The following is a 23765-nucleotide window of genomic DNA, read 5'->3' as shown; positions in this document are numbered from 1 at the left end:
GTGTAATGACGTCACGTTGAATGTTAATATTTACAGCACACTCCGACCCTTACTTTATTTACCTTTATCCTGTGGAAATTAACGACGTAATGTGTACCTCGGGGGGGAATATGAACGTGTAGCTCATGTACGGGGGGGGGGGGGCAGGAAAGTCACACTGAGTTTCGAGACTTAATTTTTTCGGATGATCTTACTTGTGATGTTAAGCAAATTCAGTTTCGAGTATCAGGAAGTGTTGTTTTTAACTTAGGATCGTTCTGGTTGCAGCTGTAAAATTAAACAAAAAACAAAACCAGTACAAAAATATTAATATTTTTCAATTCAATACAATGTTGATTCTGTTCAGGTGCAAAGAACATGAGCTGCCGCTTAACAGCCGAGCGAGCTGGCTGCCGAACAGCTGCGTCTTTGTCCTTGAGATCCTGACTCTGCAAATGTTGCTCCAAGAGTTTGTACGTGACCTTCACATGACCGTTGCCCTTGCTCGCATTACAGAGCAGAATGTCAAAAGTCAAAGTGATTTCTTGCTCTTGTCAGCCTTAAGGCAGTGCTACTGTCCCGCTTATAGCCCTGAGCCGGTGGTAAGAAATTCTACGTTCCTATGGCGGGAGGCGATTTGAGCCGATGTCGTCACCACAAAGTAGTACTCACTTTATCAACGGCGGAGGGATAATGGGTTGAGTCAACAACAAAAAAATGGGATTTGACTCGCAACTTTCTGATTTTGAGCTGCTCGCTCTTGCTGAGAGAGAGAGGTAGTGGAAATACTCGAGCCACGTATGTGTGTGTGAGAGCACAACACGTGAGCCCATTGATTTACCACATACTTACACATATATTATATGCATTATGGTTTGTATGCAATGTGCAGGGTTTTCTTCCTGTAAGCAATTACTTGATGAGTAGGTCACAGCTAAACTGTGGGACACCTTGCATAAGCATTAGAATACACAGAGGTGATACGTTATGGAAATTCAAAGTCCCGATCCCCCTTCTGGGATCGGGCTGCTGTCACCATCCTAGAATCTCAGCCAGATCCGGAAGGCTGCTACTGTGCGAACAGCGTGGAAGAAAGGCGGACATCCAGAATAAACACATCATTCGAGACCCAAACATCGCACCACCTGGCTTTGACATGCTTTCTCCTCGAATACACCACTGGTGTAACAGAACATCAACAGGCCGATACGCACATCTCCTTCATGAGTGGAAAATTAAAGACAGGTCACAGTAGTACGATTGTGGTTATGCAACCAAAACTATGGACCATATATTCAATTACTGTAGTGTGTGCTCCTGCAAAGGAGGAATAGCAAAACTACACAAAATCTCTGCTGAAATCTTTATGGTGGCGAGCAGACTTCGACATTGGCGTTTAGCTCCTAAACATATTGCTGCCATCATATGCAAGAATAGGATAAAATTCAGAGTCAAACTTTTTTTATTATGTGGTGGTGGTGATGATGAAAGTTATCATTGTTTATATTCTTAGTTATGATTGAGATAATGATTATGATGGTGATTATAGTGTTTTTTTAGATGAAAAGGGAAAACAATGATGTGATCAAGATGTTTAGTTGGTGGTGATCATTTGGAAAGTGATTATAATGACGATGGCGATGCAGAGTACGATAGCATGCTAATATGCCAATGATCTAGGTGATTATTGAGACGGTAATGAAGATGATGAAGGTGATTATTGAGATGATAATGATCACATTAATCTGGTTGTTGAGATTATTGTGTTAATGATCATCCAGGTGATTGATGTGATGATGATAATAATGATGATGATATTCACAATGGCACTGATTATTATTCCTGCTGAAGTTGACATGATTGCGGTGAGTTTGTATAGAAGCCCAGTGGGTGCGGATTATGATGTTGTTCATTGTCAAAGTGTTGATCAATGATATGATGAATCTGATGTTTACTATTGTTAAGGACATGATTGAGGTCAGGACATGAATAAAAGCGGTCATGTAGATGATGAATATCACACTGAACCCTGCTGGTGGTGATTATCATTGATATAATTAAAGTTATGTACAGTAAAACCTTGCATTGCGAGCATAATTCGTTCTGGAAACGTGTTTGTAATCCAAAGCACTCGTATATCAAAGCACTCGTTTATCAGTTGTGGTCACGTGACGCTTGGCAGACAAAGCGTATACCGTACTACTCGTATTGCCTTCTACGTGACTTTACCGAAAGATCCAAGAATATGAATCCCTGCAGTCACGAAAGCTTTAAATCGAAATTTAAGACCTCGCTCGTTTATCAAATTATATTTATTTCCAATTTTGGCTCGTCTTGCAAAACACTCGCACTCCAAGTTACTCGCAATCCAAGGTTTTACTGTATTATATTATTGTTATTGAGGTCACGATGATGGTAATAAATCTCACATTGACCCTGCCGGTTGTGTTGGTGATGTGCGGTGGTGTCGCGGTTAGCGCGCTGTGCTATGTATCAGGCGATCCGAGTTCGATTCTCGCTCATGGCCAACACCGGTGACGATTATCTGGGCCTTCCCTAGGTCGACTCGGCCTCAAATGAGTACCTGGTGCAATGTGTACACATCGCCACTTGGTATGCAAAGGCGGCCGGGCATGGTGATGGCAACCCACCCCCTCGTGTGCCTTGCTGACCTTCATATGTGCTACTCGCTAACAGCGCTTGCCCCAACAATCTGTTAAGGCTATACGGGTTTGGAATCTTTGTCTTTGGTGTGCGTCGCAGCTGGACGTGATCGTAGTGGAGTTGGACGGAGGCACGGTGGCCGTTCCCGAATGCGTGCACCTCCCTCTACTGCCCGAGCCCCTGCTGCAACAAACCCTGACGGCGCTGTCCATGGTACTGACACCAAAACGACAGTCCGCGCACCCACGTGTCTGACCGGGTGTGACCCCAAGGGGTGGTGCTATTCGCCACTTCCTCTACCCCCGGTGATTCAGCGAGGTGTCAAGAATTGGACTCGTCCTGTGCCCCTTCCTCGCCTTCACACAAGTGCACTGACAAGCGTAGTGAAGTATGGCCCTCATGATCGACACAGCATGGGGAGGCCTTCATCCAGCAGTGGAATAATTTTAATTCTTTGCATATAAATAACATCCAAATTTACGCTTAACAAGAAATCCAACATCCGACGCAATAAAGAACGGTCATTGCCTGAAACGTCGCTTATTAAATATATATTTTTTCAATTGAAGGCGAGAGTGTTATTGGCGAACGCGTGGCATTGTTTAGCTACTCGATCGAATGCGCCGCTGCCAGCATCACCAAATAATTTGATTCGTGCACTTTCATCATTAGACTATTACAACAAGCAAAGATTTGAAAAAAAAATGTGACTGGAAATTCCAAAGGAGACTTAAAAACGAGGCAAAGAAATAATCGGCTCTTGCATCAAACTGTGACCCCCGAATTGTGACAGTTCATCAAGCAAACCGTGGAGGGAGGAGCGAATCACTGCGTTCCTTGTGTATATATGTTGTACCGTATTATTTCTTCAACGTCTTTGGCTCCCCCGCCTTTACGAACTCACACTGACGAGCGTGATTAAGTACGGTCGAAAAACACCCACGACGTGCGTGGTGTGGGGAAGACCCTCATCCAGCAGTGGATTGGCAACAGGGCTGCTGCTGCACGCGTGCGTTTGTATTCTTCTCGTTGCGTGGCGTTGACGGTGCGACAGAGCTCTGCACTTAACAGTAATAACGTGGAGCCTCAGTGTATGTATTTATGTATGTCGCACCGTACGTAACCAACTGTGCTCATCGGATTTGCGGGTGAAGGACAACAAACTAAACACAAAAAGTAGTTCTAATGAAATGAGTTTTCAATCTAGATGATTTAAAAGTGCATAGCTCCAGTGGCTTCCTAATATCGGAAGGAAGAGCATTCCAGACGGCCACAGAAGCGCATCTGGAACCGAGCGATGCGGTGAAGATCTTTGTTCGATGGCTCGACATAAGCCGCTGCTGTGAAGGTGACTCGTCCTTGACGAGATCAGCAAGGTATTGTGGTTCGCTTGTGGCAAGCACTCGGTGCCGTTGAGATGACGGTTGTGGGCCCTGTGTTGCAGGTGTTGAACCCAGACCTGGGGGTCGCAGACAATGCCTTCCCACCCTCCTGCATTGCCTGCTCGCCCCTCGACAGACTGGTAACGCCCGGGCGGGGGGGGGGGAACGACAACACAAAAATATCACTGCCTTCTCACACGTGCCTCTTTTACCACTGTTGGAGGAATTCTCAGAGCCTGGTGCACTTTGTGGATTCTAACAATGATAAATAATGATACTTTTAATATACATTCGTGTTTGATTACTTAAAGGCTTTCAGCTGTTGCACAGTGGCTGATATTAAGCTAACTATATGTGGATCTAAAAACTGGTCATCATAATGTATTGCTCATCAACAAGTGCTGTCTGCAACTCTTACGAATCACCGTGACTCTCTGGCCTCTCTCTGTGCCATGAAGAAGGGTCGTGCCCTAAAACGCCGCCTATTTTATGCTTCTCCTTTTAGAGCCACAGGTTTATTTACGAATGTGGTGGGGGCTTTTTTCCACAACACTGTAATGTGATGACGGTCTTAGGACTTGCCAACTCCTGTGCTGCTGTATAGAGAGTCAAAGTAGTTCTGACTTGGCTGTTGTAGACTGTTGTTTCATCGAGATTATAGTTACTTCATATTTGAGCCAGGTTCTGCCTTAATCATTATCGTTAACAGCAGAAGTAACAGCAGCAGCATTGTAAGCATCATCATCAAGCATTCATCATCATCGTCATCATCTGTCCATGATCTATACAAAGTAAAACACAAAGGAAATTGGTACTCGCCATGGAAATGTGGAATTTCCACCACTGGTTCAGTGTCACAAATGGAGATAAGAGCTGCGCGAAAGCATGTTTGGTCATGGGGGTAATTTCACTTGGCCGGCCTAATAATCATCATCATTTCGTATTTTTACGTAAGCACCAACAGTTATTGTAAGATCATGCATTTCACTGAGCGTTACGCCATGCATCAGTTTGTCTCGTCCAGCGTCGTCCTCTGGATGACAGCTCTGTGAGCACAGCTCTCAGTCTGATGGCTTGAGCTGATGTATTGCTTCATGATGGTCGCCCTTCACGTACCATTGGCAGAACTAAAGTATTCCTGAATGCTCACTGTCGCTTGAGTTGTCTAAAGTGGGGGCTGGGGGGCACACAGAGCCGCGAACTCGCACATGGTCGTTAACGTGTGCGTGTTGGTTCTCCGATGCGTGGCAAGATGTTAACTGCCTTGCCTCGTATAAAGGAGGTTGTGGGTTCGATCCCGACCCTGACGCCTGCTGTATGTTTGGCGTTTGCCTGGTATCCCCATTGGTCACGTGGATTTTTTCCTGGTCCACCGTTTTTTTTCCTCCATATTTAGAAACAGAGTGCATTTAGAGTATTTGGCTGCTATAAACTTCCACATGCTGATAAGCTACTTTGTTGAGCTATCATTTATGTCCAGGTTTTGCTTCTGAAGAAGAGCTCTATAGCTCATTGGGCTTTACCTGGTAAAATAAAACAGTTTAGATTAGCTTTCGGCTTTTACCATGTAATCACCGCGGAGTCCGACTTTCCACTGCACGTGCTGCTGAAACGTTTCCTGAAGACGCCCCCAACACGCAGAACGAAACGTCGGACATCGTGCCGAACAACGCGCGGAACGACGCCAAAACACGCCGGGGCAGTGCACACCGCAACCGCGAAAACCTACGCAGAAGTTGTGTTTTTGTATTTTCCCAGGACAAGGAGCTGCGTGCCATCTTCCTGCGTCTGTTCGGACGCCTACTGCAAGGCTACCGCTCGTGCCTGCAGCTGGTGCGAGTGCAGCCCACGCCCGTGCTGCGCTTCCACAAGGTGATTATGTGACGGGGTCGTGGCCGGGAGTGAGAGCTGTCGCCCCAGCGTAGGAGGAGCACACAGAGACGAAGATTCCCCCTCGTAGCCTCTCTAGACTGCTGGGCCAAGTGCTGTCAGTGAGCAGCAATGAAGGGCAGGCATGGCGCACTCGTGGGTCGTGTGGCGAGAACCACGCCCAGACGCCTTTTTTTCCCCGGTCTGTAAGTTTCTACACTGCATCAGGTATTAATTTAAGGCTGATTAAACCTATAGGGGAGCCCCAGGACCAGTTCAGTTATTCGCCATTGGTGTTAGTCCTGAGCAGGAATCGAACTCGGGCCGACGGCTTCGTAGTGCGGTCCACTAACCACTTAACTTCCTTTCCCCATATACATGTTAACACGTTTACATGTTTGTGCGTGTTAACGCGTGTGCGAGTGTAAATGTTTGTGCGTGTGTAAATGTGTGTACGTGTGTGTGCACATGTTAACGTGTGCGCACATGTGTTGAAGTGCGTGCGTGCGCGTGTACGCATGTGCGCGTGTGTAAATGTGCCTGCGCATTTTTACGTGTGTGCGCATTTGCAGTCAGCGTTCTTGGGCCAGCGGGGCCTTGTGGAGGACGACTTCCTGTCGCGGCTGCTCGAGGGCATGTCCTTCGCCACCTTCATCTCCGACAGGGGCCCCCCCTACCGTCCCTGCGACATCTTTGACGAGGTCCTACACCTCAATGCAGCTCCGGTTTCACTCGCAAAGCGTCCAAGTGCGGCCATCAATCTGTAGATCTAAACCAGCCTCCTGTAAATCACGTGACTTCTGTGTGGCCACCCCCCACTCTTAATCCCTTCCCTCTCCCCGCCCCCTGTGAAAACAGAGGCTTGTCCGTGCAGCTTGCTTCTGCTCACTCCTTCTTTCTCTCTTTCTCTCTTCCCTCCCTCTCATCATCCCCGACGTCTCGGCCCGCTCGTTCCTTCTCCCCCTCCTTCCCTTCCTGCCCGGCGCTCTTTCTTTCTCCCTGATGCTCATCTTGAGCCGTGCCGTCTCCGTCTGCCTTTAGGGACTTACTTCCCAGCAATCCCTTTCCTGGTCACCTTGCCCTGTCTGCTGCCCTTTTGTGTAACTGACTCTGTTCCCCTTCCCGTGACGTGCCAGGGGTAAAGTTTTTTATAAACAATATCACCAACATCTTTACCATCATTACGAGCAACATCACAACAGCACTAACACTGATCATCATTATTCTCATCGGTGGGGATGATCGTAACGATGACCATTATTTTAATCTGGCCGGCAGGGTGGCGAAGTGGTAATGCGTGTGCCTGACAGCAAGATGGACCTGGGTTCTACTGCTGACTCAGGCACATCTCTGCGTGGAGTTGTTTTGTTCTTTAGTTCTTGAAGGCAGAGGGGGCATGAAGGAGGTGATGGAACTTGTGTAATATCTAAAGTCGACCAGTCTATTCCAGTCCAACAAATTCACCGTCGAGAAAGCCAACGGACAATTCACATTGCACGTAGGTATATACACCGCGCTGTATTAAAAGGGTAGGATCCAGGTTATATTCTGTTTCCTGATGCTGCTGGGTGTTGTGCAGAGTGTGAATGAGCCGGCTTGGCCATGATGTTTCCCACAGCTGGTGGCGTTTGAAGTGGACCGCATGCGGGCGGAGGAGGGCGACCGGAGGAAGACGCTGAAGCACGTGATGGAGCTGGCTCATCAGCTGTACAGCAACGTGAGCAACCAACTAATTCATCGTTCAATTGGCCATTTAATCTGTCAATAAACCAATATATGAGTCGTACGAAAGTCGATCATGCGAACAAACGTGCTTAGAGACAAACCACCTTTCATAATAATAATAATTTCAACGTATTTACTTGCTCTCAAAGAGAGAGAATGACCCAGAGGCGTGAGGAACCAGCAGGAAGGTAGCGAGGCGGTGAGCCGGTGGCAATAATTGCTTAAGTTCTGCGGTCCTCTACGTATCAAGGTGTTTTTTGGCAATATAATGAGTGTTTACACGTGGGAGGAAGAAACTAGAGCACCCGGAGAAAACCTCACACGTTTGTGGGGATAACACTCTATACCCGTACAGACGGAAGGGATAGAGTCCACATTTTTCCGTACTGCATTCTCGCGAGCTGGGGGTGCGGGCACCACCTCGACGCACACGGGAAGGGGGTCTCACAACATCTTTGTGATGATCCACCGACCCTCGCGGCTTCCACAATGTCGGACTGCAGGCCACGTGCGTAGCCACCGCCGTCTGTTAACTCGGTTAGCCATCGCAGCCGTGCGCCAGACAGCGTCAGTCACAGCCAGACGGAGGCACCGCTGTGACCCCCGAGAAGACGACTGACGTGGATCAAGCGGAAATCCGTGATGACGTTAATGCTGAAAGAGTGCATCAAGTCTGCTGAGATTCATGCTCGATTGCATGCTGTGTGGGGATACATTGATGCGTATTGATATGGTGCCATCAAAGGCATTAGGCCATGATAATCTCACGGCAGGCGGGAAATTATCGAATTCCCCTCCCGCCCTGTGATTAGGTAATTTTTTCTGATTCATAAATCACGAGTTTATTCAAAAATTGCTTTTTTTTTTGTCTTTGTTGACATCATCTCATTTCTACTGCCTGTTTCGTTTGTACCGCCAACTCTCATTGCTAATGTCTCACCCGTGCCGTCTCACTTATTGCCTGGCTCGTCTCTATCGTCAGTCTCGTTTGTAACGTCTGTTATTGTTGGGTCCAATTATGTTTTGCCTAAAGCCTGACAAAAAAAAAGTAACCCAAAACATTTGAACGAATCAAAATCAATCAATGCTGAGGCTCACGATCTGATTACACTTAAAACGATAAACTGTTGTTTTTTTTCTTCTCGGTTCTTTCGGTAAAGTCACGTAGAATGGAAATATTAAAATAATATAAATAAAACTTAATAAAGTAAAGACAGGTCTGTCTTTCTGACAGACCTGTCTTTCTGACAGACCTGTTCTTCACCTGAGGACGGCTGCTTGCGTTGTGGCCAAAACGTATTGAGAATTATTTTATTATGTTTTATTTTTATTATTTTATTATTTACATTCTACGTGACTTTACCGAAAGAACCAAGAAGATGAATCCCTGCAGTCACGAAAGCTTTAAATCGAAATTTATTGTTATTTTACCAGGTAGGGCCCACTGAGCTTTGTAGTTCTTTTTCACAAGCAACCTGGCCGCAAATGATATCTCAACGAAGTTGCTTGGCGTGTGAAAATTTGTAGCAGGCAAGTACTCTTAACGCACGTTTTTAAATGTGGAGGGAACAACCGGATGACCCAAAGAAAAATCCACACGAAAATGGGGAGAGAGAGACACAAACTCCAAATATACAGCAGGCGTCAGGGTCGGCATCGAACCCACGACCTCCTGCATACCAGGCGAGGTAGTTTATCATGAGCTAAACAATCAAATCGTAACGAATTGGAATCGCTCCATGCCGATGTCTCGGCCTCGTCTTCGACCTCACCGCATTGTCGTGCTGCTTCCCCCCCCCCTTCCCCGCGGCAGGAGAACCCCAACCCGCACCTGTCGCACCACAAGGTGCCCCGCCCCACAGACGGCGCCCACCTGCGCCTGCACCAGCAGCCGTTCCCGCCGCTCGCCGCGGACGCGCTGGAACGCGCCGCCGCGGACGCGTCCTCGCGCCAGCGCAGCGCCACCCCGGCCAGCGCGCGCATCGAGAGGCGTGCCGTGGTGCCCGCGGGGCCGCCCGCTGGTGAGTGGCGGCGATGGCAGCGGTCCCCGGCCGCGCCCAACGGGCTCCTCGTCCGCTCTCCCCCCGCGAGCGAGCGTACGCTTCGGGCGTGAAAGTTATTGCTTGTTTTTAAGAGGTTTTTATTTATTTGCATTCCCAACCGCGTGGTATATTCCAACAATAAACACACTGCCCAGGTGTTGCAGGTCACGTGTGTTTGTGCGCGCGCATGCATGCGTCCTTGTTTACAGGGCTCGATGTTGGGATTTTTACAGCGTTGGCTGAACTTTTGTACTAAACAAACTCACGAGGGGTGGGGGGAAAATGAGAGGGGAGGGTGTGAGTGGCTAACACATGGGACGACGAGGAGCTGTGCATATTGCCTGGGGGATCTCGCACAGTTATCAAGGTTGTGTGCACTGGCCACACTGGGCCCGGGGGCCTTCGACGTGAGGGGGGGGGGGGTTTAAATGGGTTCTTGAGGAATGGATCTTTTAAAATCTGCCTTCTTTGCTTTAAGCGTGTGTCAACCAGGTGGTCGAGATTGGCCATGGCTGATAGGTGGAGTTGTTCCATTGCACTCAGGATGGGGGTTGTGTGAAGGTTAATTTAACGGAGCAAGGGGTGGCCGGGCGGCTCGTAGGTTTGAGCACGGAGCCGCCGGCACCTCTGAGATGCTCGTGGACGTTGCCCAACGGTGTGCGGATGTCGTCTCCTGCTGTGTCCCCCCAGCGTCTGCGCTGGACAGGAGCGGCGTGTGCGCCGTGCTGAACAGCGCCCGGCGGCTGGAGGTCATCAAGAACTGCATCACCTATATCTTTGAGAACAACTTGCTGGAGGCCAAGAAGGTATCCCGTCCCTCTGTGGGCTCTTGACAATGACGGAGAGTGCTGTGAGAGATGGGGGCAGCGCTAACACCAAGTCGGACATCAGCGGACATCTCCCAAAGAGATGGAGCGATGATATGAGATTGTGTGCAGGCGCGTGATGGATTTTTGAATCCGCGTGGCTGTACAGGGATGGCGACAGTTTGTGGAGACCAGTGGATAGATCACGGCTGTTGATGTACGTGGGTTATAACGTCATGAAGCCATGTGATACCATCACGTCTGCACTCGTGACATCAAGTTACATGGTCTGCCAGCATACGCGAATTTTATTAATTGGCCAACTGGTGGACACTAAACTATGTTTATTTCACCAGGTAAGGCCCACTGAGCTTTTAGATATTGTTCGAAGTGACCTGGCCACAAATGATAGCTCAATGAAGTGGCTTATCAGGTGGAAATTTATAGCAGCCAAATATTCTAAAAACATGTCTCTAAATGTGGAGGGAAAAACCGGAGGACCCGGAGAAAAATCGATGCGACCCCGTGGAGAACATGCGAACTCCAAATATACAGGCGTCAGGATCGAACAAACGACCTCCTGTATACCAGGCGAGGTAGTTAACATCTCGCCACTCCATACAGTTGAAGGACCCAGCTTGAGCTTAACAGCAACATTTCTATTTAGTATGCATAGCATTTGAGTCATCTAAATTGATTAATCCTTGCTTGTCCATAATAATGCTGCTGCTGATGATGATCATGGTGACTGATAATGGTTATTGACAGTAATGGTGATAGTTCAAATAATGATGATAAAAGTAATCATAGTATTTTTAGATGGGCATCTAATTGCCAAATTTGGCTGCGAGAATCATTTTTCCACTTAACCGGTTGGTTAACACATTAACAATTGGCACTTTTAACAATTGGCGCTTGCACAATTTTATTATTTTGCCTATATCGGGTGGTGAGGGGTCTCGCGGCGTAATCTCGGCTGGATGGTTACGTGGTCTCGCCCAAAAGAGTCGATTAAGAACCGTACTTTTTTTTTGCGGAAACCTGCGTGCCGAGAGACAATCGCCTCTCCCGGTCTCTCGCCGCTTCCCCCCACCCCCCCTCGCTCCCTCCGCTACGCAGGCGCTGCCGGCCGCCCTGCGAGCGCTCAAGGGCCGCTTGGCGCGCCAGGCCTTCGCCCAGGAGCTTGGCTCGTACGCGCAGCAGCCACGCACCGTGCTCGACCACCAGCAGTTCGACTACGTCGTGCGCATGGTCAACTGCGCCCTGCAGGTGAGCGCCCGCCCACTGCCGGGTCCGCAGCGTGGCACGGCGAATGGTGCTCTGATATTCGCCGACACGCTCGTTGTCTTTTCTCTCTCTCTCTCTCTGTTCCGCGCGGCAGGTGGAGGCGCTGGTGGGGGGGGGGGGTATGTAAATCTCGAGGATGTTTGTGGATGTCTGCCTTGTATGTATCTGTGTATGCCGAATTTCTATCGCACCGTACGTAGCCAACCGTGATAATCGGAGCTGCAGGGAAGGACAACAAACTAAACACAAAAAGCAGTTCTAAAGAAATGAGCTTTCAACCTAAGGAAATGACAGTTCAATTTGTCTTGATGGGGAGCGGTAGTGTAGTGGTTAGCGTGCTGTGCTATGAACCCGGCTACCTCTTTGGTGGCCGACACAAAGTGACGATTATCTAAAGCAGTCCTAGGTCTCCCCTAGATTGACTACGCCTCAAATTAGTTCCTGGTACGGTGTGTAAATATTGTTGACTAAGCCTCAAATTAGTTCCTGGTACGGTATGTAAATGTTGCCACTGGAGGGCGGACGTGGTACCATGCCGGCCTTCATAGGTTCTCGCTAACAGCACTGGCCCCAATAGTCTGTTTAGGCTATACGGGGGATCTTTGTTTTTGAGAGTGAGATAAACCCATATTGTTCTGCCGCTGTGATGACCATGCCGTCGGCAAAGCTGAGAGGGTTAATGTGCCCTCCGTTATGACTTGTAAAGAAGGCTGCAAATATGAGCAAAACAAAGGTCGTGAATAACGCTTGCGCTAGACGACGGAAGATATCTGTGCGAGGGACACAGCTATAAAACGCAATCAGAGTATGTGTACCTCGGGGTAATTGTTCAAGGTGCACAGGAATCCAAATAATGAAATTAAGAGGTGGACAAGAGGAAGATTGGAGTGCTTTTGGAAATCTGAATGTGATAATGAGAAGCAGCATTGCCAATGTGCTTACAGAAGAGAGATGCAAATCAATGTATTTATTACCTACTCCGACACGTGGACCAGAAGTGTGAATATTGACAAAGAAGTTGGAACAAAAGCTAAAAGGTGCACAGACAAGCTAGGAAATGTGCATGCTTGGAATATCACTGAGAGACAGAAAGCGGAACGCAGGAATTAGACAACATGCGCAGGTTCGAGACCTGTGTGGAAATTGCAAGGGTTATATCCATAGAACCGCCAAGATTGAAGATTGACTTCCCACAAAGTGATATTCGTTTTAATGACGAGGGTGAATGAAGGGCCAGGTCAACGTCGACCGGTACTAGCACTCGCAACCTTCCGAAACCGAGTCGAATATTCTAACCTCGGCATCACGTGGTCTCTCTGCTTTGAATGCGTACGGTGATGTGACAGGAGGTATTTTATTCCCCGCAGGACTGTTCTTGCATGGACGAATATGGGGTGGCAGCTGCCCTGCTTCCCATCACCTCCGTTTTCTGTAGGGTGAGCGATCGGGATGATAGCCAGAGGAAGGTTCTGTTTGGCTATAACCCAGCCACCTAGCCAGCTACGCACCCATTCACATAGCCACCAAGCCAGCCAGTAGTACTGAAATTTACCCACACACTAAACCAACCACTCGGTCACCCACTCATCCATCCAGCCAGGCCCCAGATGCTCAACCAGCCAGCGCCACAGCATTCCGCCGAGACACTCGATGAATCTTCTTTGCCACCGACACACGTGCCCACGAACCCACCCGCCCAACCCAGGCATGCACTCACCCAGCCACCCATCCAGTCAGCCAGATATCCAGCCACATATCAATTCACCCACCCATCCATTCGCCAACTCGCCCACCCGAACATTTGCTTACCGACTAATCGCCACACACTCTGATACTCACTCAATCAGTCATCCAGCAACCTGCTGAGACATGTAATCACTCACCCAACCACCTTCCCAACCACTCAATATTCCACCCAGATACTCACCCACGCACAGACATCCACACACACGCGCAGCCCCCCAGACATACACCCACGCACTCAGCCCCCCAGACATCCGCCCACGCGCTCAGCCCCCCAGACATCCACCCACGCGCTCAGCCCCCCAGACATCCACACACACGCGCAGCCCCCCAGACATCCACCCACGCTCTCAGCCCCCCAGACATCCACCCACGCACTCAGCCCCCCAGACATCCACCCACGCACTCAGCCCCCCAGACATTCGCCCACGCACTCAGCCCCCCAGACACCCGCCCACACACTCAGCCCCCCAGACATCCACCCACGCACTCAGCCCCCCAGACATCCACCCATGCACTCAGCCCCCCAGACATCCACCCACGCACTCAGCCCCCCAGACATCCACCCACGCACTCAGCCCCCCAGACATCCACCCACGCACTCAGCCCCCCAGACATTCGCCCACGCGCTCAGCCTCCCAGACATCCACACACGCGCTCAGCCCCCCAGACATCCGTCCACGCGCTCAGCCCCCCAGACATCCACACACGCGCTCAGCCCCCCAGACATTCGCCCACGCGCTCAGCCCCCCAGACATCCACACACGCGCTCAGCCCCCCAGACATCCACCCATGTGCTCAGCCCCCCAGACATCCACCCACGCACTCAGCCCCTCAGACATCCACCCACGCACTCAGCCCCCCAGACATCCGCCCACGCGCTCAGCCAGTGACCGCCGTACTGCGCGTTTCCTCCCCTATCCGCTGCAGAAGCTGAGCCCGGGCGTGGTGCAGTTTGCCTACACGTGCGTGCAGGAGCACCCGGTGTGGACCAACACGCAGTTCTGGGAGGCGGCCTTCTACAACGACGTGCAGAGAGACATCCGCGCCCTGTACCTCCCGCAGCCTGACAGCGAGGTGACGCTCCGTGTCGCGGTGGGGGGGCCGCGCCCCAGCCCGGCCGTGGGGTCGGAGCCTTCGTTGGGGGTTAACTCCAATTGCAAATGCGATTTGTAACTTCTTTCACCCTTACCCATGCATCGACAGTTCTAATTTAATGTAATATTCTATTGAGTGACTGTGTGTCGTTGTCTTCGTGTGGTCCGGGACTGTTCTTGCTGTTGTTTTGCTGCCTTGCCTAAGCTTGGGAATTGGTGTACTTATGCAATTTGAACTTATATACTTTTTTACGTATATTAATTTTTTGTGATTCGCTTACCTTTCCTATACTCTGTTGTATGTTTCTGACCTACCCCGACTGGACTTTAGTGAAAAAGGGAATCATAGCTCATCGGATTTCTCCATAAATATTATGATTCTAAACTCACCCCATCATGCATCCGGAACAGATAAAATGACAACTTGTACTGGAGAGAAACTGGCTCAAAAACTCTACAACAAGCGGCGGACGCGCTCCCGCTAGGCCGTGTCGCTGCTTTTGTTGCGGGTAGAGCGAGAGAAGCACGGGGCGGGCGGGCGGGCGGGCAGGTGGGGGGGGGGCGGCAGCGTCGGCGTGGGGGGGACGTAACCGCGCGAAATCCTCGCGGCAGGACCGCTCGGCGCTGGACGTGGCCGCCGAGCGGCTGCGCTCGTGGCGCCCGGTGGGGGCGGAGCGGCGGCGCGAGGAGGAGGCGGCGGAGGAGGGCGTCGTGTTCAGCCAGGCGGTGCAGTACGCGCACCGCATGGCCTGCCTGCTCGTGCCGCTCGACACGAGCCGCGGACGTGGCCTCCTGCGCGCCAGCGGCACCTGCGACGGAGAGAGCGGCAGCAACAGCGTGCCCACCAACAGGTGAGGATTGGGGGGGGATGCCGGTGGAGCAGAGGTCGCAACCGGGTACCCGATACCCATACCCTACCCGATACCCGGCTACCCGTACCCGGCCAGGTACGGGTACCCGTTTGCGACCCTGGTGCGGCCGGGTACGGGTAGGCCGTGAGTCACTGGTGAGTAACCGTTTGTCACTCATTTCGGGTAGGGTACGGGTAGGTAACGGGTACCCGTACCGGCCGGGTACGGGTACCCATTTGCGACCCCTGGTGCGGCCGGGTACGGGTACGGGTAAGGAATCAAAACCCGTTTGCGACCTCTGCGGTGGAGGCGTAGGACAGGTGTGTTTGCTGCTGGGAGGAGAGGAGAGGCCATGCGGGACGGGGTGTGTCTTGCTAGGAGGAACAGGTGGCGAGCACAGGCGTGTCTCTGGTTCGGGAGAGAGCGATGCAATGCAGGTGTCTGGTTAGGGAGGAAGAGGTTAGGAGGACAAGCACAGGCGTGTCTCCTATTAGGAGGGCAGCGTGTGAGTGGTGTGAGTGCGTGCCATCTTGAGTCGTGTAGTGAGTGAGTGTGCATGTGGTGCGTGCCATCTTGAGTCGTGTAGTGAGTGAGTGTGCGCGTGGTGCGTGCCATCTTGAGTAGTGTAGTGAGTGAGTGTGCACGTGGTGCGCGCCCCGTGCCAGCGTGGGGGGCAGCGTGGGCGAGAGCTTCGACATGGAGAGCGGCTTCGAGGAGGCGGACGGCGCCGACGTGGCGGGGACCGTGACGCGCTTCGTGATGCGCTTCGCCGACAAGGTGTGCACCGAGTGCGGCGTCACCAACGAGCACGTCCGAGCGCTGGACGCCATGCTGCCCGGTGAGCGATGACGGCGGCGGCGGTGTTAACGCGCGTCCGGTTAGCGCTGTTTGGCTACGTACGGTGCGAAAGAAGTTGAGCATCTTACATGCATGTACGTGCGTGGCCAGCGTTTTTAGTGCACGGTCTCAATCTGTGGGTTTCCCGCTTGCTCGGTTTGGCCCCTCGGAGCCGTCGCTCGGTAAAACGAAATAAAACACTCTTTGGTTCTTTCGGTAAAGTCACGTAAAAAGAAATTAAATTAAATAGAATACGACGTTTCGATTGCAACATCAGGTATGAATGAATGAGAAAACAAATCTAGTAAACTTAGAAATTTAATGCAGTACAACACAGATAACATCACAGTCAACACCCTACCTGGTTGATTACGTTCTCCCAAAGATTACTAAATTTGAGAGACTAAACAAAACACTTTGCTGGCGAATGTTTTCGTCCCCAATTTCGTTATCCAAAGTCACACTGAACGGTGGCACCCTTCACCCCACTCCTCCTCCCTTCTCCCCCTCCTCCTCCCTTCTCCCCCTCCTCCTCCCCTTTCTTCCCTTTTTTCCCTTCCTCCTGCATGAATATTCCGTACGTCAGCAAAGTTTGGGGGAGCAGTGGTGTGGTGATGAGCTCACTGCTCTATGAACCCCGGGAGGGGGGGGGCTACTTTAGTTCAGTTCCTGACCATGACTGACATCGGTGATGATTCACTGAGCTCGACTTAGCACCCCGTCTGAAAACCCTCACGGTAACTCTGCACATTGACGAGTTTGTCCGCGTGAACTCGCCGCGCGCGCGCGTTGGTCGCTCGTGAACTCTCGATGCCGTTCACGTTTGTTGCAGGGATCGTCGCCCTTCACTTAGAGTCCCTGGAAGCTGTTCACCGGGAGAGCAAGCGCCTGCCGCCCATTCAGAAGGTGACGCAGTGTGGTCGCGTGTGCTCACAAGCAGCATGGCTCTTCTGCAGAGACACATACAAACACACACATACATGGACACGTACACACACATGCACTCGCACAGCATGCCTATATTTTTTGGGCTCTCTGCCAATACTGAGTCTGTTCTCTCTACCCTTCTCTGTTAATCTACATCTTTTCTCTTGTCTCACTCTTTGTCCCTGTCTCTCCTTTTTATCTGTCTCTTTCTCTGTCATTGTCACTCTCTTTCTCCTTTCACCCCCTCCTACCCACCACTCCCTCTCCCCCCCATATGTCCCCTCCTCACCCTCTATCCCCTCACTCCCTCCTCCCCACCTCTCCCTCATCTCCACCACCTCCTCTCTCTCTCCCCTCCACCCTCACCTCACCCCCCACTCCATCACCCCGTCACCACGGCAGCCCAAGATCGTGCGCCCGCTGCTGCTGCCCGGCGAGGAGCTGCTCATGGAGGGCCTCCGCGCCGTCCTGCTGCCCGACGGGCGCGACGGCACGGCGGGGGGCCGCCTGCTGGGGGGCCCCCCGCTCCTGCCCGCCGAGGGAGCCGTCTTCCTCACCACCTACCGCGTCATGTTCCGTGGGGCGCCCAGCGACCCCCTGGGTGAGCGCCGTGCTCGCGCACAGCCACTGCTGCAGCAGCAGCGGCAGCAGCGGCGGCGGCAGAAACAGCAGTAGAAGTGGCGGCAGTCGCCACAGAAGAAGCAGCAGCAGGATTACTGCCAAGTAGCAGCAGTAGCCACAGAAGAAGCAGCAGCAGTAGCCACAGAAGAAGCAGCAGCAGGATTACTGGCAAGTAGCAGCAGTAGCCACAGAAGAAGCAGCAGCAGTAGCCACAGAAGAAGCAGCAACAGTAGCCACAGAAGAAGCAGCAGCAGGATCACTGGCAAATAGCAGCAGTAGCCACAGAAGAAGCAGCAGCAGTAGGCACAGAAGAAGCCGCAGCAGGATCCACAGAAGAAGTAGCAGCAGGATCACTGGCAAGTTGCAGCGGTCGCCACAGAGGAAAAAGCGGCAGACGTGGCAGCAGCAACAGCAGCAGTATCCACAGAGGAAGCAGCAGTAGCATCAGCAGTATCACTGGCAGCAGTAGAAGTAACAGTGGCAGCAGCAGATGGAGCACCATTAGTAGCTGGTTGTATGAGCAGTGGACAGCAGCAGAAGCAACAGATGTGTCAGAGGCGAAAGTATCAGCTCTGGTCTGAAGAGCATCAGCGGTAGCAAGACCAAAATAAGCCTGAGGAATAAGAACGGTAGGAGAAGAAACAGCAGCAGCAGTAACAGGGCAGCAGGTACTAGCAGCAGCAGCAGTGTCAGCATGGGGATGTCCCGCCTGGCAGAGGTCGCAACCGGGTACCCGATACCCGTACCCTACCCGATACCCGGCTACCCGTACCCGTCCGGGTACGGGTACGGGTACCCGTTTGCGACCCTAGTGCGGCCGGGTACGTGTACGGGTAGGCCGTGAGTCACTGGTGTGTAACCGTTTGTCACTCATTTCCCAACGTCTTGTCTCTTCTCACAATTCAAGTTCCTAGAATCAACCCACCCGCGCCTGCAACATGGCTTCATCCCAGAAGTCGCAATTGGGTACCCGTACCCTACCCGATACCCGGCCGGGTACGGGTAGGGTACGGGTACGGCCGGGTACGGGTACCCGTTTGCGACCCTGGTGCGGCCGGGGACGGGTAAGGAATCAAAACCCGTTTGCGACCTCTGCCGCCTGGTGACCTGCTCACAGTCTCTCTTACCAAAAGACCCGATGTCTCTCAGCGGGTTCTCAAGTCACTGTCGTCGACAAAGTGTCTCCCTGCTCATGCAAGGGTGGTTCGGCGTTCGTTTCCACATGTGGTCCGCAACCAGAGGTGGACATTCCCCATTCCTGTGGTTGGGCCCAGTTTGTCCAAAGGACGACCGCCGTTGATTTCCCGCAAAGCTGATGTGAATGTAATTATGAAGATGAGCATCGAAGGTTGACGGGCAGGGTTGACTTCCAAATGGGATTTGAACCCACGGCCCTTTTGACTGCAAATTATTAAGAGCTGTGGCGCAGCGCTTTCTATCCAGAGGTCGCCGGTTCGATGTGCGAGCGTGGCAGTTGAAACAGAGGCGCACGTTTGTTAAATACTCCCACCGATGTCCACCCAGCAGCGTAAATAGGCATTCCACTATTCCGTCAGTTGGCAGGTTGCGTGCGGTGGCGTCGACTTGGCCTCGAATGAGTACCCGGTACGATGTGTAAACATCGCCACTCGGGAGACAAAGGCGGCCGGGCGTGGTGTTGGCCACCCACTCCCTCACGTCCCGAGCCAGCCTTCATAGGCGCTCGCTAACAGCACTTGCCCCTACAGTCTGTGAAGGCTACACGGGGGATCTTTGTCTTTGTTCTGTGCAGTGGGCGAGTACCCGGTGGTGCGCAGCTTCCCCGTGTCGTCGCTCACCAAGGAGAAGCGCATCTCGGTGCACGCGCAGCTCCACCAGGACGTGCACGAGGGCCTGCAGCTGCAGTCGGCCACCTTCCAGGTAGGGCACCCGGCACGGCACCCGGCACGGCACCCGGCACGGCACCCGGCACGGCACCCAGCACGGCACTCGGCACCGCACCCGGCACGGCACCCGGCACCAAACACAGCGTCCAGTACCACACCCAGCACAGGATCCAGCACAGGACCCAGCACATGCCACTCACTGGTCATTTCCACTCAGCTTTATACACACACACACACGCGCGCAGCTTAATACACAGGTAAAGACAAAAATCCACCGTGTAGGCTGAACAGACTGTTGGGGCAAGTGCTGTTAACGAGCACCTCTGAATGCCGGCACTGCGCACGAGGAAGTGGGTGGCCAACACCACGCCCGGCCGCCTTTGTCTTCCCAGTGGCGATTTTTACACATCACACCAGGTACTCATTTGAGGCTGAGTCGACTTAGGGAAGGCCCAGGACCGGTTCAGATAATCATCACTGGTGTTGGCCATGAGCGGGAATTGAACTTGGGTCATTGGGTTTGTAGCGCAGCACACTAACTGCTACACTACCGCTCCCCTAATACACACGTACACGGCTTAATACACACACACACAGCTTGATACACACACATACACCTTGATACACACACACAGCTTGATACACACACACAGCTAAATAAACCCAACACAGAACCCCGCACATGCCACTCACTGGTTATTGGCACGCAGCTAAATACACACAAACACCTTCCAGCGAGCCTTCGACACTTTGCATGGCCTCAAGGTGTGCCTCGCCTGGCACAAGTACTGTGGTGACATCACCGCCACTGCGACGAGTAGTTGGTTTTCTTGTTGGAGCTGGCCACACCACCCATCCCTGTCTCACCCCGGCCTCAGCAGGTGCTCACTACAACAGCCTTTGCTCCTGTGGTCTTTAAGGGAGAATTTCTAACATCTACCAACTAAGGTTGAACGCTTTTATTGCATTCGCTCCGTTTGTCCTGAATGGGAGGCGATTGTGACTGTCGTAAAGATGATCCAATAAGAACAGAGTAGTATAAAGCTGCGTCAGCTGTTCGAGACTCATCCTTCTGAAATTCGGCCAAATTGATCAAAGGGTTTCCCAAACGTTGGAGACGCAAACCAAAGCAAAATCATGACGACTCGCAAACGCGCAAACACATTTTCCCCTGCCGGCTAGCTGCCGGTTTCCAAATAATTTTTGAGACGAAGCGCGTTTAGGAAGGCGCGTTGCACAGAGTGCTCACGAGTGCGTCATTCCCTCCTGGCTTGTCCCCTCGCTCTCGGGGCAGCTGCTGAAGCTGGGCTTCGACGTGGAGGTCAGCTCGGAGACGGTGGAGGGATTCCGGCGGCACCTGGCACGCCTGCGATTCCCCCCCTCGGCGCTCGCCACGTTCGCCCTGTCGCACTGCGCCGGCTCCGCCCAGAGCCTGACCCTGAAGCCCAAGGAGAAGCACAACCAGTCGATCGTGTGAGTAGCGCGGCCGCCCACTCGCCCGGCTCGTCCGCTCCCTCGCACGGTGCCGCACGCACTCGTCCCGCTGGCTTGACGAATTGCTTGCCGGCGTCCGCTCGCTCAGTCGCTCGCTCGCTCGCTCACTCAGTCGTTTTCTTGAGCACGTCCTTGCTCATTCGCTCTTTCACTCGCTCACCCTCTCACACACTAAACAGTTCCAAGATTTCGCACGCATTTCGGATCAAAAGCAATGAATGTAGCTGCCCCAACGTTTCGTCTCTTGGCATCTGCACTCAGCCGTCTGTGTCCTCATTTAAACTGACAGCATTAAAATGACTAAAGTTAAAGTATGAATGTAATCTTTCAATATAATTGCTATTCTTACGTTTGTTTGTTTTTTATCTGTAATTGTGGAATGCTTTGATGTTGTCTGCTAGCCGAGTCGCCCTTGAAAAGGAGATTCTTAGCTCAACTGGCTTTACTCATCAGCCTATTCAATATATCCCCACACCTGCAATTAACACGGTTGGCAAAGGAAGAAGTTCAACAGGCATATATACATCAATAACTCAATTGATAGTTTACATGCTCACTAACTTTCTCAAAGACAAAGTTCCCCCGTATAGCCTTAATAGACTGTAGGGGCAAGTGCTGTTAGCGAGCACCTATGAAGGCCGGAACGGTACATGAGGGGGTGGGTGGCTAGCACCACGCCCGACTGCCTTTGTTTCCCCAGTGGCGATGTTTACACACCGCACCAGGTACTCATTTGAGGCTGAGTCGACTTAGGAGAGGCCCAGGACCGGTTTAGATAATCGTCACTGGTGTTGGCCGTGAACGGGAATCGAACCCGTGTTTCTGGGTTCATAGCGCAGCGCGCTAAACGCTGCACTACCGCTCCCCACTAACTTTCTCACCCACTCACTCACTTCGCTTACTGATAGCGCTCATTTCCTGTCTTTCTCGCTCGCTCACTCACTCACCGCCTCACACGTACGAAACCACTCACTTATTCATATGCTCGCTACCTCCATCACTCGCACACTTGATCTCTCAACTCACCAACTCAGGCCCGCGCTCGTTCACGCGCCCACTCGCCCGCTCGCTCACGCACGCGGCCCACCCTCGCTCGACCCACGCTCACCTGCGCTGCGGTTGTTGCTGTGCAACTCTCTCCCTTTCATCGCAGCTCGATATCAAAGAACATCGTGAGGAACGCCAAGGCTGGGATGAGGACCATCGGCTTGCAGATCCCGACCAAGAAGAAGCTGGGCATGCAGCCCGGCCATTGCTTGCCCGTCATGCAGGAAGACGACACACTCTCCAGTGAGACACACAGCTTCCTCTCCTCCTTCTCCTCTCCTCTTCCCTCTCCTCCCTCTCCTCCCCTCCTCCCTCTCTCCACCGTCACTCGGGGCTCATGGCCACATCCTCACACTGATGCCATTCACGTTTAGCCACCGGTGGTATTCGCCACAGGGCATGACCCATTGTGTTGTTTATTTTGCACTTATCCTAAACGTTGTAAAATAACGTTTTACCAACCAGTGGGAGAGGAAATATCCCTGACTTCTCCACTCCAGCAACCAAAGCAAGCCCTCGGTCAGCCTTTTCCAAGTGGAAGGTTTCTTATGCTGCTCGCATAATCAGAAACTCTCTTTACTCAGCCATCCGTGCTGTTGACTTACTGGCCCTGTTGAATTCCAAGCTCCAATGCCTTCGGTTTTTTCCCACTCTTGCCTATGATTGACCGGCTGCTCACACATGTGCCTGGCTGTAGGGCCGGCCGTCTGGCCGGCCGTGTGGCTGTGCGTGCGGCCACAGTCTCTGAGGGTCGGCATCCCTAACTCTCGTGGGAGCTCGAAAACTCCGTGGCTTTGCCTTTTCGACATTGCTCGTGGTGTCGTCGCTGGGGACACGGCCGTCGTCATGGCTGACTATGTGGTGCGGCGGGATTGTGCGTGCCTGTGTGCGTGTGTGCGTGCGTGCCTGCGTGCGGCGCAGTTTCCGAGGATGGCGAGCCTCCCGAGGGCAGCCCCACGCTGCGGCCGGAGCGCGCGACGCTGGAGCGGCGCTCGGAGCGCTTGTGCTGCCTTGACTACCAGCGCCTGGGCCTGGGCACGCTCAGCAACAGCCTGAACCGCGCCGGCACCGAGCCCTTCCGCATCACAGCCGCCAACCGCCTCTACCACCTCTGCCACAGGTGGCCGGCCAGCTCTCCGCTGTTGTCTCTTTTTCCGCAGTGTCGTTACAATACGGCTGTTAACTATTTACGGGCAAATCACACGGGAATGCTTGGATGGGCTACCACCGTGCAATGACAGGTGTTTTTATGGGCTGCGGGGCTACGTTGTGAGCAGCAATGTCTCTTGTTGTAGCGGACTTTCATCCCCGCATTCGCCAACCCACACTGATCCAGCGTGGTGAAGTATGGTCCGATAACCACTATGACCCCCACTCATCTAGCAGCGGATTGATAGAGGGCTGTACATTTGTGTACGTGCTATTATTGTTATCATGTCATGAGACAAAGTGTCCATTCGGAAATTCATGCAATTCACCACAGGATTTTCGACTGAGAATTGTTTGTCATATGCCAATCGTACTAATAT

General features: G+C 52.2%; 1 protein-coding gene across 2 annotated transcripts in view; it reads left to right on the top strand.

Annotated features, from left to right (window-relative positions):
- Positions 1-23765, top strand: part of LOC133351500 (myotubularin-related protein 5-like) — a 103228-nt gene that overhangs the window by 53875 nt on the left and 25588 nt on the right. For both annotated transcript variants that reach the window (XM_061566760.1, XM_061566759.1), the window contains exons 9-26: positions 2743-2856; positions 4088-4165; positions 5784-5897; positions 6467-6595; positions 7513-7611; positions 9433-9640; positions 10352-10467; positions 11587-11736; positions 13122-13190; positions 14428-14574; positions 15207-15445; positions 16111-16283; positions 17115-17188; positions 17612-17810; positions 19602-19729; positions 20990-21168; positions 22343-22479; positions 23158-23356. In XM_061566760.1, coding sequence (XP_061422744.1) covers positions 2743-2856; positions 4088-4165; positions 5784-5897; positions 6467-6595; positions 7513-7611; positions 9433-9640; positions 10352-10467; positions 11587-11736; positions 13122-13190; positions 14428-14574; positions 15207-15445; positions 16111-16283; positions 17115-17188; positions 17612-17810; positions 19602-19729; positions 20990-21168; positions 22343-22479; positions 23158-23356 — 2552 coding nt within the window. The remainder of the gene's footprint in view (positions 1-2742; positions 2857-4087; positions 4166-5783; positions 5898-6466; positions 6596-7512; positions 7612-9432; positions 9641-10351; positions 10468-11586; positions 11737-13121; positions 13191-14427; positions 14575-15206; positions 15446-16110; positions 16284-17114; positions 17189-17611; positions 17811-19601; positions 19730-20989; positions 21169-22342; positions 22480-23157; positions 23357-23765) is intronic.

Source organism: Lethenteron reissneri, chromosome 37 (genome assembly GCF_015708825.2).
Source record: "Lethenteron reissneri isolate LAM-NWPU_2019-01 chromosome 37, ASM1570882v1, whole genome shotgun sequence".
In the NCBI taxonomy this organism is placed as follows: Eukaryota; Metazoa; Chordata; class Hyperoartia; order Petromyzontiformes; family Petromyzontidae; genus Lethenteron; species Lethenteron reissneri.
This window is presented reverse-complemented; position numbering and strand designations above follow the sequence as displayed.